The sequence below is a fragment of the Phacochoerus africanus genome, chromosome 9 (genome assembly GCF_016906955.1).
Source record: "Phacochoerus africanus isolate WHEZ1 chromosome 9, ROS_Pafr_v1, whole genome shotgun sequence".
NCBI lineage: Eukaryota > Metazoa > Chordata > Mammalia > Artiodactyla > Suidae > Phacochoerus > Phacochoerus africanus.
The window spans coordinates 98,684,569-98,702,347 of NC_062552.1; the positions used below are offsets into that span (position 1 = coordinate 98,684,569).

The 17,779-nt window shown below is 48.9% G+C and overlaps 1 protein-coding gene across 4 annotated transcripts in view; it reads right to left on the bottom strand.

Moving 5' to 3' along the window:
* The window catches only part of DPF3 (double PHD fingers 3), a 270,031-nt gene that overhangs the window by 93,500 nt on the left and 158,752 nt on the right, over positions 1–17,779 (bottom strand). For all 4 annotated transcript variants that reach the window (XR_007136913.1, XR_007136912.1, XM_047795003.1 and 1 more), the window contains 2 exons: positions 15,169–15,264; positions 4,663–4,741 (listed from right to left, as the gene is read on the bottom strand). Coding sequence is in view for 2 of the 4 variants with exons in the window: in XM_047795003.1 (XP_047650959.1) it covers positions 4,663–4,741; positions 15,169–15,264 (175 nt within the window). In the remaining 2 variants the exon portion in view is untranslated. The remainder of the gene's footprint in view (positions 1–4,662; positions 4,742–15,168; positions 15,265–17,779) is intronic.

Sequence of the window (17,779 nt, forward strand, 5' to 3'; positions counted from 1 at the left end):
TTGTACATTTAAAAATTTAAGAGGGGGAGTTCCCATCATGACTCAGTGGAAACGAATCTGCCTAGCATCCATGAGGACATGAGTTCTATCCCTGGCCTCACTCAGTGGGTTAAGGATCTGGCACTGCCAAGAGCTGTGGTGTAGGTCACAGACTCAGCTTGGATCTTGCGTTGCTGTGGCTGTGGCATAGGCCAGCAGCTGTAGCTTTGATTCAACCCCTAGCCTGGGAACCTCTGTATGCCGCAGACGTACCCCTAAAAAGACAAAAAAATAAAAAATTAAGAGGGTAGATCTGAGGTTAAGTGTTCTTTCTACAATGTCACTAAATTATATTTTTTTAAGTTTAAAAGAAAAAAACTTCACAAATCACTTCCATTGTGCCCAGTAGAAGGGCAAATGGTAGCTTTGTTCCTCCCTAAATGGCTGAAGCTTAGAGGAAAAATGTTCTCCCTCTCTCCCTGAATATCACCCCATCGCCACCATCCTCTTTCCTATGATGCTCTTTGAACAAAGAAAATGGAAAAGTGGGTCTCTCATCAGGAGTCTGCCCCAGTGATGCTAATAGAAAATCCAGGGTTGGGAACAGTTAGGAAGAGAAGTGGCAAACTCTTGAAATGATTTTAAAAGGTCCCAGTAGCCCAAACCCAAGGATTTCTTTCACATGTCTATCCCCAGTTATCATCCCACCTCTAAAAGGGAGTTAATTACATTATCAGGAGTTAAAGCAATTAAGTAAATTAAAGTCAAGTGCTAGATTGCTGAACTTTATATTGGACTGCTGAGTTTTATATCAATGTTGAAAGAACAGGAAAGGAAAGAGTCTAAAGAGACCAACTAAAACAGCAATTCAAGCCAGTGGCATCCTGCCTGGAGAATTCCTGGAGACTCCAGAACTTCCAGATGCAAAAAGCAGGGAATAATAAAAGGGCTGATGAGTCAGAGGCCAGAAACCTTCAAATTTGAATGCGGCAGATCGGTCATTCTCAAAAGTCAGTATAGCTTTCAGGACTGAGAGGCTGGGGAGATCTCGGCCGGAGAAGGATGTCGTCGCTCTTACTGTCCTGTCAGCCCTTTGACCCTCCCCCGAAGCCCCTCAATCAAATGGCTTGATCCTCTCCCTGCCAAAAAATTCAGTATCATAAGTATCATAAATCCCCTGAGCAGCTCTCAAAAAATGCAAGTTTCTGGGTCTGCTCCCAGTGCTTCTGAGGCAGGCGCTCTGGTGAGAGGCCTGGGAGTCCACATTTTAATAAACATCTCAGTTATCCAGGTCGTTCAGGTCCACACTTTGGCCAAGACCATGAGCCCTGCCCACAAAGTCATACTCAGGTGCTTTGCTTGTAGGTAATGAACACTTTCCCTTTGGCGAGAGATTTAAAGGGAAGAAACAGAACTTTAACCCTGAAGCTGGGTAAACTTTTCAGGATAATTAATAGAGATTGGTTACTTGCTGGAAAAGTAACGCACACCATGGATTGGGTAAAAAATAAATTATGTTCGGATGATTTAATACTTCTCTGAGATAGAATAAATTCAAGGGCTGAGTGAAAGCTAACAAGCAAACTATCCATCACCTGAAGTTAGCAGCTCAGATAATATTTCAGCCACCCATCTTGAAAGGGAAGCCTGGACCAAGACCAGAGCAAGGCAGCTATCTAGGGATAGATACCAGGAAGGGTTAAATACAATCACATCTGAAAAACAGCTGCAATTACTCCACATAAACCCAGAAAGAGGTGGTGGGGTCCAAGGTGGGCCTAATATTTTCATAAATAACTCAAAAGATGGAGTGGGGATTATGCAAATCAAACCACAGATGATACAAAAATGGCAGGGATTGGGAATCTGTGGAGAAGGAAATTTAACTACTGGGCGATGTCTTTAAATTTGCCTTTATTGAATCTTGTATATTGAAGTCACATATTATTGTATCTCTTTATAGAGACTCAGTAGGGCCAAATGCCGAGTGATTTATGGAAGAAGGAATAATCAGATGCCTAAGTGGAAAAGAGGACACACCTGGAGAGGCATTAGCCCGGGGCTCAGGGCAGGCGCCGAGTGGGAGGTGGTTGAGATGGTGCATAGTGCGAGGGGGCGGCCAATTATTTCTATTCTCTATAGAAGTGGGAGGTATTAAGGGCTGATGTGTAAAACAAACAAGGAAAAGTGTCTGTCACTCTTTGAACCACTTGGCCTTGGGGCTACGTCCGATGAGAGTGCTGAGCTTAAATTAAACCTGGAAGGGAATTCAGAGCAGGCCATCACAGAAATTATGGGCTGTGTCTCTAGGTAAAGCAAGAATACAAGGGGACGGTTCGAGGGTCTCCAGCACAGATGAAATGCTGAATGTGCCTGTTTGTTGCAAAAAGATGCACAAAAGCTAAGGGGGCCGGCAGGAGAGAAATTTTTCAGCTCCTATTAGGAAACAAACAATCATTCAAAGCACAGTTGGAATCACGGAAGAAAGGGCAGCTTATGGTAACACCATCCCTGGGGACATTCAAGGAGGTGACCAGACACCTCTCTGCTTAGGATGCATTAGAGATTATTAAAAGCATTCCTTGCTCAGTTCGGGGGTGGGAGGTGGGCCTCGTGACCTCTCCAAAGGTCATTCCTATCCCAAAGGATCACATGTCTGAAGGGCAGCAGATAAAAATAAAGTCTATTAATCACGGAGCTGCGATACAGTTTCCTAAGAGAGCCAGGACAGAGAGGAGCGCGTTCTACAGTGGACCTTACTCTGCTGAGGGAGGAAGAGGGAGGCAGCGCCTGTGCGGGCAGAGCCAAGGCATCAGCCGCTGAGCCCTCCAGAAAGCCTGCATCAGGCCTGCAATTAGGCCTCCCAAGCGCCACAGGGTAAACAGGAGGAGGAAGAGACCCCGTGGGAAAGGGAACAGGAAGCAGCAAAGGGCATTGAGAGCCCCTCACAAAGCCACAGGAGCTTGGGGGAGAGGGTGTGAGCCAGGCCAGAGAGGGACACCCACAAAGGGCGCCTCGTGGGTTTCAGACTAAGGAAGCAGACAAAGGACTGAAGACAGGAACCGAGGGGACGCGGGGTCGGGGGGGCGGTGCGTGCAGGTGTGTCTGGCTGAGGGTCCCAGGAAAGCTGGGGAGATAGAGCCAAAGGTAATCCCACTAGTTGCAGTAGCAGAAAATCACCTAAGAAAAAACAGCTTTTTAAAAGAGGAATGGAGGGGCAATGCCCCTGTCCCAAAGCAGCTGTTGGCATTCTTGATGGCGGGGCTGCTCCAGCCAGGCACAGCCACAAAGCCTGCTTCCTGGGGTCTGAAGGACCCTCCTCAGCCCAGAATCAGTCTCCTGAGGGCTAGCCCGCTTGGACTGTTAGGCATCAGAACAAAACCGAATCCCACCCAGGAAGCGGGCACCTCCTGGTTCTGCCAAGGGGCAGCAGACCCCACGCCGTGCCCCCTCCTCATCCTGGACCAGCATCGCTCTGGGATGGAGACGTTACCTGCAGGAGTTGTCTCAGGAATGGCATCTGCACGGAGTATTAAGCAGCCAAAGTGGGGTCATGGAGTTTGAGTTCTTCTAGCAAAACGTTCTCCAACCAGCTGTCACCCCACCGGGCACAGAACAACTTTTTAAAATCAAAAGAGGCCAGTGAAGAAGGAGGAAAAGGGCCCCACCCCCGAAGGACTCTCTGTGCCCCCATCTTCCCCGGGCTCTCTCCTGCTTTCACGGAGACTGCAGGCGCTGGCAAGATGGGCAGGGCGCCCAGAGGGACCACCTCCGAAGCCTCCATCCCACGTCCTCACCGCGTCTCACCATCCGCACTGTGGCCCCTTCTCGCCCATGGCAGGGCTCCGTGTCCTCAGAGAGGAGAAGATGGGAGGGGAAGATGGTCGCAGTGCGGTTTTGAGGCTGCCCTTTCCCTGGTACGAGCAGATGGCACCCGATCTGGTGAGAAGATAACTAGGACAAGAATTTTAAACCCACCACTCAATGCTCTGGTAGGTGAGAAAAACAAAAGCTCTCTCGAAAGCTGCAGGTCTCTGGAGGCCCACCTGCCACCACTGTCCCCGCTGCTCTGCCCCTCAGCCCCTCCCCCGCCTCAGCATTGTCTCCGGTCCCTAAATCCAGGAGCCGGGCAGTCACCTGCCCAAAAGATGTTTCTGAAGTAAGCAAGCAAGGCTGGAGATGGATTGAGGGCCATTTATTAAACTAAGTCATCATCAGAGAAAGATTCATAACTTGCCCTACCTAGCATGGGAGAGAGCGAGAGAAAGGAAATTAAAGGGAAACAAATGAAAAGCCACAGGAGCCAAGTACCTTTGTTGGAGGATTTTGAGTTATGCTTTTGTTTGTACCTCTCTGAAACAGAGAAAGAAGTAGAGGATGCATTTTAAGAAGAGAGAGAGCCAGAGGAAAACCACGAAGGAGGGCCCTGCAGAGAGGAGCTTGACATCCAGGGGGGAAGCCTCATGGGCTTGTGTCTCCCTCACGCAGAAACCCCCAGAGCCAGCAGCAGGGACAAGAGGAGATCAGGTGGGGACTGCTAGGAGGCGATGAGGCAGCAGGCAAGCGAGCCGGGGTGAGGGCCCAGGAGGAGGAGCCAGCCAGCCCCGAGTCTGGGGCTGACAGCCAGGGAGGCACAGGGATGGGCGGGGCCGGGGCCAGGAAGGGGGCATCTGCCATACTTACTGTCACAGACGTAAGGTTTGTCGTGGTCTTCTTGAGAGGCGGCGTCGTGCCTCCTTCTGCCACCTGCAGAGCCACGGGCCTGGGGAGACAGTGGGATACCAGGATGCTTGTTATGCTGAGCACCACGCCGGTTCCTGAGCACGCGTCCTGTGATCACCCCCCCACCACGCTCAGTCTCATACAATATTTGTACCCAGGCCAACCCCACTTTTAGGCCGGGAAAACGGAGGCCCAGAGGTCAGGTAATTTGCCCAAATCATTCAGCTGCTCAGTTGTATCACTTCATTAAAGGCTCACAACTCCAAGAAGCAGATGCTGCTATTATCTCCATTTTGCAGATTCGGAGATGAGGCAACAGAGAGGTTAAGTAGTTTGCCCGAGGTCCCCTGGTCACTACGGGCAGAGCTAGGACATAGACACAAGACAGTCCGACTGCGAAGCGGACAGGGACCTAGTTCCCGTCCTCTACTATTGCCCCAGGATCTCTTCTTCCACCTCCTTAGCCTTCCGGCTTCGCTGACATACATGCGGATGCCAACCCAGCTCCCTCAGCGGCCCAGATGATGGCGTATTAGAGCAAGTAGCGAAACAGCAGTCGCCACTCCAGACGCCTGTGTCCACACCCCGCTCCAGCCCGTCTCTCAAGAGCCAGCCCAGGCCTGGCATCAGGACCTGAGCCCGGGCGTGGGGGCAGCTCCCCTCCCCGCTGCTCAGCCTACTCCAAAGGGGAGAGCTTCAGCTGAGGCCTCCCTGTGTGGTCTACCTCGGGGCTCCAGTCAGTGACAGAGACCTTGACACCTCACAGTGTCCCGGGGCTGGACCCTTGATCCCCCCCACACCCCGTGCGGGTCTCCAGCATCGTCTGGGGAGGGGGTGGGATGAGCTCTACCTCCAAGGACACAGAAGAACCGCCAGAGAGGGAGCTGGCTGCTCAGCAGCCCCAGGACAGTGGCTACAAGAACCTGGCAAGGTTTATTTTTAAACCTTTGTAAAGTCCCATACCAGTCACGTGCGTAGCACCCTAGCCTCCTCCAAGTCATTCTCTAGTCATGACCAGCAGCAAACTCCCAACCAAGGAAAGGGCCTGCTGGGGTCTTTAGGGACTGAGGAAGGCGCAGCAGGTGAGAAATAAAACACGGCAGCACCTGGTGTGCAGGGAAAACGGGGCAGCCCTGAGGGCCTGGCCTGCAAAGTGACCCCAGGGGACTTCATGGTCCAAAGGCCAGAGGTGCTCTCTCACACACACACACACACACACACACACACACACACACACACACACTTTCATGGGGACATCATCACAGTGGAAAGGCTGGTACCCCAGCCCCACTATGCTCACACTCTCCCCTCCCCCCCCAACACACACACTTCACAACCAACACCACCTGCCAGCTACCCCTGCCACCACCTCCTCAGCAATCTCTCTCCAAAACAGATCACAAAATCCCACCTCCCTCCGTCCCTTCCCCCCAGGGCTCTTTCCCTCTTAGCCTCCCCCATACCCCCACCCCGGCACAAGCACCACCAGCCAGGGCCCCCTCCCCTCGCCCTGATTACTTGGAGTGGACCCCACGAGGGAGCTGCTCGGCCCTGGCAGTCACCTCGAGGCACTGACAGGCCTCCCTGCCTGCCCGCACAGAGGGTGGTCACCCTCTGCTGCCCTCACCCCCCCAACGCCCTCCCCCACCAGAGAAGCGGGGACAGCTTGACGTGTGCAGCCCGCAGTCCTGTCACAGCCGCCTCGGAGCAGGTGAAAGCAAGTCAAGCAGAATGACAGGGGCGACAGCAGACTCGGGAAGGGGCTCGGGGAGACTAAAAATACCGCCCGGGAAAAGAGGAGGAGCTGGAGCTGGAAGCACCGGGCTTCTGGGGGAGCAGCCAGCGGGAAGCGGGGGGCTGCTGAGAGCCAGGGTCTCATTTCACTCTGCAGCCCGAGGGGCGGCGGCTGCTCCCTCTCTCTCCTTGGACTGCCATTTCCTCAACAGCAAAATGGGGGTCAAGGCTGTCGGGCCCTGAGGGACAGGCCAGGGATGCTTCCTGTGGCTGGAGCGCTCCTCTAGTCTCCCGGAATATGTCTTGCTCAAAGGTCGCCTCCTCAGAGAAGCCCCCTTCACCAGCATGTGTCCACTCATCCCCTCACTGGTCTCCTTCCCCATCCTGCTTCATATTTCGTCCCAGCACTTAGCATTGTCTGACGTTATATTATTTGTGTGTTGGCATATTGGTTTTCCATCTTTCCCACATCAGGGTGGAAAACATGCCTATTGGGGCCACCATTATACTCAGAACCTGGCACAGGGCCAGTCACCTAAGCAGCACTTAATAAGTGCTTGCTGAATAAATGAATCAAACCATCAGTTGGCCAGTCAGTGAGTTAATCATCTTTGGTCCTTCTTCATTCTCTGTATCCAAGTGCTATTGTGTCTTCTTTCAAAGGCCTTCTTGGGCTTTGCCTTCCCCTTCTATTTCACATCTTAATCCAGGAGCTCATCAATTAACCCGTGACCTGCTCGAAGAACCCACCAGCTGAGGACCTACCTCTGTGTTGCCTACCCAATCCATCCTGCATGAGTCTGAGACCAATTAGACAAAGGGAGTGAAGGACAGGAGCCCATGGTCATCCATTCATTCATGCATCCATGCTCTGCCATCTAAAACCCACTGACATATCCAGTGACCATCTAGTGCCCATCCTACCAGGCTCATCTCATGCTCATGCTATATCCAAGTCTTCATTTTGATGGATCCCTCTCATGGATCAGCCTCAACTCTGCCCATCCACAGCCGGTCCATGCTTTAGTTCGGCTGACATGCCACTCCTCCAAGAATCTTCCTCTTGCCACATTGAGGAGTAAAACTAGCATCGGCTTTAAAGTCAGACAGATATAGGTTTAAACACTAACATGTGTTTTTGGACAAGGGAAGCATTAGTCTTCTCAGCTGTAAAATGGGCAGAGCAACATCTACATGGCAGAGTTGCTGGAGAGCTAATAATGGGCTGAGAAACCACAGGGGACAGCGCTAGGTCTACAGGAAGCACTCGATTAATTATTTCCCCTCCTCGCCCAGCTGACTTCTCTTTCCTCTGAAATCATTGCATTTGGTTAGCACACAGTCAGAAGCCTGCTGCTTTCTAATTGTATCGTGTATTAGCATTTTCTCCTCAGTTTAATTCCAAGATCCTTGAGGGCAAAGATGGCACTTCATACTTGCTTAGGAACCCCTGACATTGAGCTTTATGCTGGGCACACAGCTGCCAAAGCTCTTTCACACATGTTAGCTCAGTTCATTCCTACAATAGCACCTGAGTTTAACCAAGGAATATCATCATTCCCACTTGGCATTTGGTGAAATGGATTCTGAGAAGGTTCGTGACTTGTCCATAGTCATAGGACCAGGAGAAGGAGGAGGCTTAGGTTTCTAGCATGTGCTGCAGAAAACTTTGAAGTGGATGTCCAAAAGAAACAAACCCTCCCTCCCTCTCTGAGAACAGCCCTCTGCTCTCCAGTCCTCCTCCCTCCACATCCCCATTCCACATGGGTGGGCCGTGGCAGCCATGACTGTGCCTCATGGCCCTGCCCCCCTGGCCACAGTTGATTGGCTGGCTCAGGAGTGGCCACGTGACCCAAGCTGGATCAATCAGACTCTACCTCCAAGGGACTGCGAATTGGGAAACAGTGGCTCTAGTTAGTACAGGTCACTTGAACTGGGGACTCATAAATTCAGGACCTATGAGGCCATGTGCACAGAGAAGCAAGAAAGGCTATCTTGTGAGAGAAAAATGAAGGAGGAGGAAGGAAAGGCCAGAGCTGCCTGGGTTCCTTACTCTTACCCACGCCTAAATCGCTGCCACTTTCTTGTCCTTCCTGAGTCTCTAAAAATTATTCAAGGGAGTTCCCGTAGTGGCTCAGTGGGTTAAGAACCTGACATGGTGTCTGTGAGGATGCAGGTTTGACACCTGGTCTTGCTCAGTGGGTTAAGGATCTGACATTGCCGAAAAGTTCAATGTAGGTCGAAGGTGCCGCTCGGATCTGGCATTGCTGTGGCTGTGGCTGTGGCATAGGCCTCAGCTGCAGCTCCAATTCAGTCGACCTCTAGCCAGGGACCTTCCATATGCCACAAGCACAGCTGTAAATAGAAAAAAAAAATCATTCAAATTTGGGGCAATGGACCAGTAACTTTTCAAATACTTCCAATTTTGTGTAAGCCATTGAGTTTCCTGCAACTAAAAGACTCAGTCCCAAGCAGAGAATTAGGTGCTCTATCTCAGTTGTTCTCAAAGAGTGGTCCAGGGATGACTGAGCGTTCCTGAGACCCTTTCAGGGAGTCTCCAATGTCAAGACTATTTTGGTAATAGTACTAAAATGTTATTTGAAAGTTTGCACTCTCATTCCCTCACAAGTACACAGTGGAGTTTTCCAGAGGCTATGTGACACGACAATGTCATCACTCTGTGTGCTCGTGTATTCCTAAGTTTCACATTTTTTTCAGTTTTAATTTCTAATATGCATAGTATCACTAGTAATAACCCACCGGACCCACAGATTGGAGGGGGGGGGGGCCGCTCTCAGTAATTTTTAAGTAAAGAATTCCTGAGACCAAAAAAGTTGAGAACCACTGCTCTACACTCTTGCCATTTAAACTTCGGTGCTCAGACCAGCAGCACTGGCATCACCTGGGATCTTGTTAACCAAGCAGGATCTCAGTCCCCATCCACCAGACGTGAGGCATCAGAATTTACACTTGAACAAGACCACTGGGTGCTTTATATGCACATTAACTTTTGAGAAGCACTGGACCACACCCCAGCGCAGCATAAATACTTCAGATTGATAAACTGATTGATAATATCCGCATGGATGACTCCTAGGAATTTCACGAACTTTAAAGAGCTCTGATTTGTTCGGCCAAAGTTACCATAGACACAATTATTAATTGTTGGGTCTAAATTTCTCTCACTCCTCAGAGAATCTCCATTGTCAAAGTTCTGAAAGGTGTTCCCTTTCCTTGCACCCACCTAACAAGATCTAGCCTTTATTAAGCACTCAGAATTGGTTGTCTATTATGACCCCAATTTCAGTGCTAAAGAAACCGAGACCCAGAGTACTTACATCATTTGGTCATGGTCACAGAGGTTGCGTAATTCCTACAAAGTCGAGTAAGTGGTAGAGCTGGGATTTGAACTCACAGCTCAAACAAGGCAGAGACTGTTCTTGTGTTCACTACCTTAGCCCTGACTTCCTCGATGAGCATACAAAATACTTGGAGGACTTGTTAAAGTACTGACACTAATTCAGTCCATCTAAGGTGGAGTCTGGAGTCTGAATTTCTAACAAGCTGCCAGGTGACACTGATGCTGTGGTCCAGCGACCACACACTGAGGCGTATGGCCTTAGACTGCCTCTCAGTCCCAACAACAGAAAGAGGGGTGACCGTCCTCCAGGAGCAAGCAGCAGCCTGAATACAACACTTTAAAGGGTGGCTTAATTGAGGCTGTGGGCGAAACAGCTTCGTTCCTTATTCCAGCACAGGCAAGCTCACCTGCACTTTTCAGGTCCTTCCTTGACTCCCACCAGGGGTGACATGCACTCAATGTCACCATACAATGTAGAGCCATCAGTCTGCCCCTTAGCCGGCCTCAGGTGGGCTCAGAACTAGTTTAGGCCCCATTCAGCCCCCTTGCTGTGTTCAGGCCATCTCTCAACACTCATAAAGCTGAAATATGACTTTTTATTTCTTTTTCCATCATTCAATCATTCATTCAAAACACTGGTCAAAGGCCACATGGTAGGCACCGGGCCATGTGTGACCCAGTGGAAAAAGCACAGACCTGTGTTCAAATTCTAGCTTCTTCCTTATTAGGTTGGATTACCTTAAACAACTACCTTTACCTCTGGAGGAATAATAATACTCACTTACGGGAATGAAAGAAGCAGTGCTGACCAAGAGAAATATAGCGCGGGTCATGTGTCATTTTAAATTTTCCAGGAGCCACATTTTTTAAAAAATAGTAAAAAGAGAAACAGAGGAGTTCCCTCCGTGGCTCAGCAGTGAATGAACCCGACTAGGATTCATAAGGATGGGGGTTTGATTCCTGGCCTCGCTCAGTGGGTTAAGGATCCGGCATTACCCTGAGCTATAGCGTAGGTCACAGACACGGCTTGGATCTCATGTTGCTGTGGCTGTGGTGTAGGCCAGTGGCTATAGCTCTGATTCAACTCCTAGCCTGGGAACCTCCATGTGCCACAGGTGTGGCCCTAAAAACCAAAAAAAAAAAAAAAAAAAAAACCAAAAAAGAATTACCATTTCAATACGTAACCAATGTAAAAATATTAATGAAGTGTTTGCCATTCTTTTCATACCGTATCTTTGAAATCTGGTGGACATTTTATATTTACAGTACATTTCAACTTGGACAAGCATCATGTGGCCAGGAGCTGCTGTAACAGACCGTGTGGAAAGAGAGAACACAGTGAAAAGTATCTGTCCTGTCACTGCTCCCCATCTGGGAGCTCTCCTTGTGAAGGGCCTCCTCACACTGCCTAGTGTATAGTACGTGTACAGTAAATGCAAGCGGCTGTGGCTGCCGCTTCTGCTGGTGCACTTACAGAGAAGACACCTGGTTCATGTTTGCTGGCTCTGAGGTCAATGTCTAGATCGCGGCTGGGAATGGAGAAGATGTGAAGAGGACTATTCTCCACGAACGACTAGAGTAAGTTGGGCTTGTGCTGAGGGAAGGGATGGAAGTGGGCTCAGAGGTGCAGAGCAATTGGAGTTCACAAAAGGCCCCCAAATTCTGTATCCTAAAGGCTCCCTCAACGAGGGATTTAGATGTTCATTACTCTGTAACCCCCCAGTGAGGTCATGGGTCCAGGCAAGTTCGGCAGCGGCCACTAAGACTGTTAGGTGACAATGTGATAGGGCACTTTCTAAGGAGAGATCTGGCTCACGACACCCAAATCCACTGATTAATTTCACCCCCCACTGAAAGCAGAACAAGTGGACAGCATATGCCTTCAGATGTGAAGCAATAAGAAGCACACCTCATACTTAGGAAAGATTCTAGCCCCACCAAAAAATAGTTACACACACACACACACACACACAAATACCCCAAATCCAATCAAGTCTCCCATCAAACCACCAGTTTTCAGGCAATGAAATGGATCAAGGGACACATTAGACACCACCAGTCGGCCAGACCTAGAACATGAGAAATTCTACAAGCCCAGCTGCCTACGTGCTTCAACAAATAAACAGCATGGAGAAAAAATAATGTATGTGGTAGGACATGTCAAGGAAGAAATATGTCACAAAACACGAGAGACTCAAGTTTCAAACAAACCAACTGCAAAAAGGAATCTTTGAGAAAATCAGAGGGAAATGATCAGAAACTGGATAGTAGATATTATTTTATTGGGTATGATAATGATATCTGTTAGAGATATACATTGAGGTAGGTACAGGTTAAGTGAAAAAATGTCTAAGACTTGCTTTCAAATATTCCACACCAGAAAAGCCCACAAGCTCAGGACAGCCATCATCAAAAAGTCTACAAACAATAAAGGCTGGAGAGGGTGTGGAGAAAAGGGAACGCTTCTGTACTGTTGGTGGGAATGTAAATTTGTGCAACCACTTATGGAGGACAGTATGGAGGCTCCTTAAAAAACTAAATTTAGAACTACCATATGATCCAGCAATCCCACCCCTTGGGCATCTATCCAGAGAAAACTCTAATTTGAAAAGCTACATGTACCCCAATGTTCATTGCAGCACTCCTTATAATAACCAAGACATGGAAGCAACCTAAATGTCCAGCGACAGAGGAATGGATAAAGAAGATGTGGAATACTATTCAGCCATAAAAAGAATGAAATAATGCCATTTGCAGCAACATGGATGGACCTAGAGATGACCATACTGAGTGAAGCAAGTCAGACAGAGAAAGACAAACATCATATGATATCACATATCTGGGATCTAATAAAATGATGCAAAAGGGGAGTTCCCGTCGTGGCGCAGTGGTTAACGAATCCGACTAGGAACCATGAGGTTGCGGGTTCGGTCCCTGCCCTTGCTCAGTGGGTTAAAGATCCGGCGTTGCCGTGCGCTGTGGTGTAGTTTGCAGACGCGGCTCGGATCCCGAGTTGCTGTGGCTCTGGCGTAGGCCAGTGGCTACAGCTCCGATTCGACCCCTAGCCTGGGAACCTCCATATGCTGTGGGAGCGGCCCAAAGAAATAGCAAAAAAAAAAAAAAAAAAAAAAAAAAGATGCAAAAGAACTTATTTAAAAAAACAGAACCAAACTCACAGATTTCAAAACCAACCTTATAGTTACCACTTGTGACATCGTTGCAGGGAGAGTAGAATTGGGAGGGTGGGAATAACATATACACCCTATTGTAAAAAAAAACATATTAACAAGAACCTATTTTATAGCACAGGAAAGTCTACCCAAGGAGTTCCTGTCGTGGTGCAGCAGAAACGAATCCAACTAGGAACCATGAGGTTGAGGGTTCGATCCCTGGCCTCTCTCAGTGGGTTAAGGATCTGGTGTTGCTGTGAGCTGTGGTGTAGGCCGGTGGCTACAGCTCTGATTAGACCCCTAGCCTGGGAACTTCCATATACCATGGGTGTGACTCTAAAAAGCAAAAAAAAAAAAAAAGAAAGAAAGAAAAAAAGAAAGAAAATCTACCCAATAGTCTGTAATAACCTATATGGGAAAAAAGAATGGATATATGCATATATATAACTGATTCACTTTGCTGTACACCTGAAACTAATACAACATTGTAAATCAACCATACTCCAATAAAATTTAAAAAAAAAATTTTTTTTGGTCTTTTTGTCTTTTTAGGGCTGTACCTGAAGCATATGGAGGTTCCCAGGCTAGGGGTCTAATCAGAGCTGTTGCCACCAGCCTACTCCAGAGCCACAGCAACACGGGATCCGAGCCACATCTGCAACCTACACCACAGCTCCCAGCAACTCCAAATTTAAAAAAAATTTTTTAAAAAGCCTACAAGCATACAAACCAACAAAGAATGGCAGTAAAGACTAAATGAGCATACCAAAAGCTGAGTTGTGATGCTCTAATGTGTGCAGCATCAGAGGGCTGCCCTGTCCAGACTGAGAAATTCCAGCTCCCGTTCAGGTCGGATGCATCTTAGCTCAGCGTGGGAACTGCTAGACTGCTTGAACCAGTCACCTATAAGTCACCTATAGGTCACTTGCTTATAACACAGCTTTCCATGCCCCATCCCAGACCTCCTAAGTCGGGATTCTGGGAGTGGGTGCTGGGAGTTTGTATTTGGACAGGCTCCCTCTTGTGCCTGCCGACTCTGGTGTATACTCAGACACGAGAACCCCGGGAACAGAGGGGCTTGTCTTAATCATCACTGGCCCCAAACCCAGACTAGCCTCCGGGACTAGCTTCTTGTCCATGGGAGGGTAAGTGTCCTGCCTAGAGCCTGAAGCAGCCAGACAGCCTTAGAGAGTTATTTCTCTGGATGGAAGGCACCAACTCATGCCCGTAGGTCCCCCTCAGATGCTCCTGCAGACCCCCGAAGGTGACCACAGAAAACCCCTTTGGGCTTGAACGTGAGGACTCTGGGGGAACAACCTGAATGCCTGAGAGCACCCCTCAGGTTTGGCGCCCTCCTCAAGGGTCCCCCTCATATTTTCATTCCTTCCCCCGTGGGTTTCCCCTCTGCCATTCCCCAGGCTTCAGGCCTTTTTTTATTTATTTTCCACACTTCCAGGCCTACGAGCCTCCAAAGCCCCTGCCACATCCACTTGGGGACCATCAGCTGAGACACTCCTCCAGGTTTTCCCAGCTTGCTCCCACTCTCTGCCTAGTGAAACGCACCCCAAAGCCTGTGTCCTGACCCTATCCTACTGGGGCAGCCCCAGGGACAGGAAACTTTTAGCCTCCTCTGTGACCGAGGGATGGGTTAGCAGTTCCATTCTCATCCTCCACCCACACCCAGACCCTCACTATCCCCTGGGGCACCCTCTGCCTCTTCTCCCTCTCCAGCTCTAAACTCTCACAGGCTATCACTTGGGATCAGAGCTCATCTGAAGGTTTCCTCTCTAGGGGTTTTGCAAGGAAAACGAGTTACAACCTCTACCTAGTTGCAGTGGGACTTTTTAAAAAAATACAAATTCCTTTTTTTTTTTTTTTCTTTTTACGGCCACACCTGAGGCATAGGGAAGTTCTCAGACTGCAGGTCGAATTGGAGCTGCAACTGCTGACCTACACCACAGCCACAGCCACATAGGATCTGAGCTGCACCTGCAGCCTATGTGCAGCTTGCAGCAACACCGGATCCTTAACCCACTGAGCAAGGCTAAGTGTCCTCGTGGACACTATGTCAGGTTCTTAACCCACTGAGCCACAACAGGAAATCCTGCAGTGAAACTCTGAATCCGGGGACCAGTTGTCTGCCAGGCTCTGCTCCCCCGCCACCCCCGATCTCTTTTCCTCCCTCACGCATCCCCAGCTTACTCGTCCTCTGGTCCGATTCTTCCGCTTGGGAATATCCTCTTCTAAATCCTCTTCTTCATTTCCTTCTTCTACATTTTCATCATTTTCCAAAACCCTCTGAAGTGACAAAAAAAAAAGAGAGAGAGAGAGATAGAAGTCTTGAGAAATAAAATGTAAACACAAAAACCATCAGAGAGTAAACGGCAGGTGTTCTATTTTGGTGTTGTCTTTCTAACATGGTGAAGAGGCTACCATGGCTTGAGAGGAGTTGGAGCTCTTGGTGGTACCAACTCCCTCTCAAACCCCTGGGACCCTTCCGACCAGAACAGTGATCTTTTCAACTCTTTTTACCCAAGAACTGTTTTCTAAAAAGAAAATACTCTGGTAGGGGTACTCTTCCATGTGGGCCCAAGATGTCTGGTCAAAACTTAACTTTAGTGTAAGTTTCTCTTTGTTCCTAGAAGGCCATCTCAAAAGATGTGAAAATGTATCTCCTTTCCCTGGTGTTCTGGAACCTGCCCTATTTGATGAAAAGGAGGAACTTCCGGTCCATCTGACCAGAATTTGACATGACTGTTATTCACAATCTTCCATTGTTATTTTTTTTAAGAGAAATGGATTTTCATTATAGCACATTACTTGTAATGGAGCTTAAAGATCATGAATTTAATTCTCTCTCTCCAACAGCCCAATGAGTCACACTGCAGCAGAGAACCAAATTTCCATTTTACAGGTGAATAAACTGAGGCTGAAAACAGTTCCAACTGCTCAAGATAATATAGCCCACTCCATGACTCCAAGCAACGTCAGGTTCATCAGCTCAGAGCTTCCCATTTCTTTCAAGCACTTGTGTCTGAGAATTCCAAGGTGTATTAAGGTTCTTCCTGCAGAATCTGAGCACTTCACTCCCTTTGGGGTAGGGAAGGGAAGGGGAAGTACCATGAGTGTCTCTAGGTTTAAGGAAGGGATGAGAGACTGTGGCAGAGGACTTAGCCCCCCAGAATGGGGGTAGGATGAGGGGAGGGGGCATGGAGCCCATGGAGTCCATGTCAGGAGCCCTGGGGGCTTCTTTATAAGTTCACTGTGTGACCTTGAGTGAGTCATCATCACTTCATGCCTCAGTTTCCCCAATTATCAAAGAGGAATTCATTCATTCATTCCATTGACAAACATTCATCTACAGCTGATGACACAGCAGGTGCTATGTTAGGTCAGCCACAAAACAGCTATTGTCCCGGCCCTAAGTGGACTCCACAGTCTAATGAATTCTAATGAACAGATTCAAACCACATACAGAACCATATAATTACAACTGCTGTGAAAACAGTGACAGGCAAGTTCAAGGTGAGAGGTTGTTAGAAGGGAACTGTACCTAATGTGAGGTCAGGTAATGCTTACCCAAGAAAGTGAACTAAAGGAGCTGAGATGAAAAGGATGAACAGAGACTAACCTTAGGAATAGGGAGGGGAGGGGAGGGAAACGGGGAAAGTATTCTAGGCAGAGGGAACAGCATGAGCAATCTCCCTGCGGCAGGGAAGGGAACATGGCTTGTGCAGGGAGCAGAAAGAAGCCCATGTGACCAGAGCTTGTGGCTCAGGGAGAGAGTGGCCTAAGATGAAGCTCGAAAGGTTGGCAGACAGCAAGTTATACAGGCTCACAGCATCCACCCATCCTTGTGGTGATGGTGTGACAATCACATAACCTACACAAGGGCTTAGAAAGCAGCATGCATGGTACTACATGTGGTATCCCCATCACTGACAGAATGGCCTCCTGGACAATGCCCTTGACCTGTCCTCAAAGCAGGAAGCCCTGAGGTGAGTTTCCAGTGACCTTCTCCCACTGCCTTCTTGTCAGAGAGCTCCATTCTGATCACAGGGGTCAGGCTATTGCTAAATACCTAATCCTCCCAAAGAATTCACAACAGGTCTAGTAAGTTCTTCTCTGGCTTCTCTACTAGGTTGAAATGGGAAGCCATCAGCTGACAGCAAGCCCTCGGGGTCTCCAGGCAGCCTTAGCCATCGAACAGAAAAGCAGCAGCCTGTGCAGGACACGCCCTCTGGCCCACAGCTAGGAAATGCTGGCGCAGGTCCAGAGCGGCCTCCTAGCCTCTCTGCACCTTGGCTCCCTGAACCGCAGGTGGAAACATGAGCAAAACAATGTCAAGTCAGATGCTCCGCAGCCTTTGGTGAAAAGACGTAGCATAAAGATGAGGTGTCGTTTTTACCACTACTGTGGCCGTCTGTACAGCCATCTGGCCAACTTTCCAGGTCTTGAAGTCATTTAATCTTGGGAAGTTCCAAGTGCCTCGGATTTAAAGGTCATTGCCTCTGGCATCTCAGTACAACTCTGACTCCACTTTTTTTTATTATGAAGGTATTTATTACCTGCAACATGGACGCCGGGTGGAAGGTAAAAGAAGGGTAAAGGCAGCTGCACGAGTCCCCAGACGTGCCGCACAGTCTCATCGTCTTGGAGTAAACTGACTTCTCCCTCCCTCTTTCCAATTGGCCTCCCTGTGTCTCTAGAACCTCTAGTCCAAGCCTCAGGCATCGCATGTGACAGCAGCATTTCCTGTGTATCTGTACTTCCGGCAACAGGGCCCTGACACCAGAAGCCTCTCTACATAACC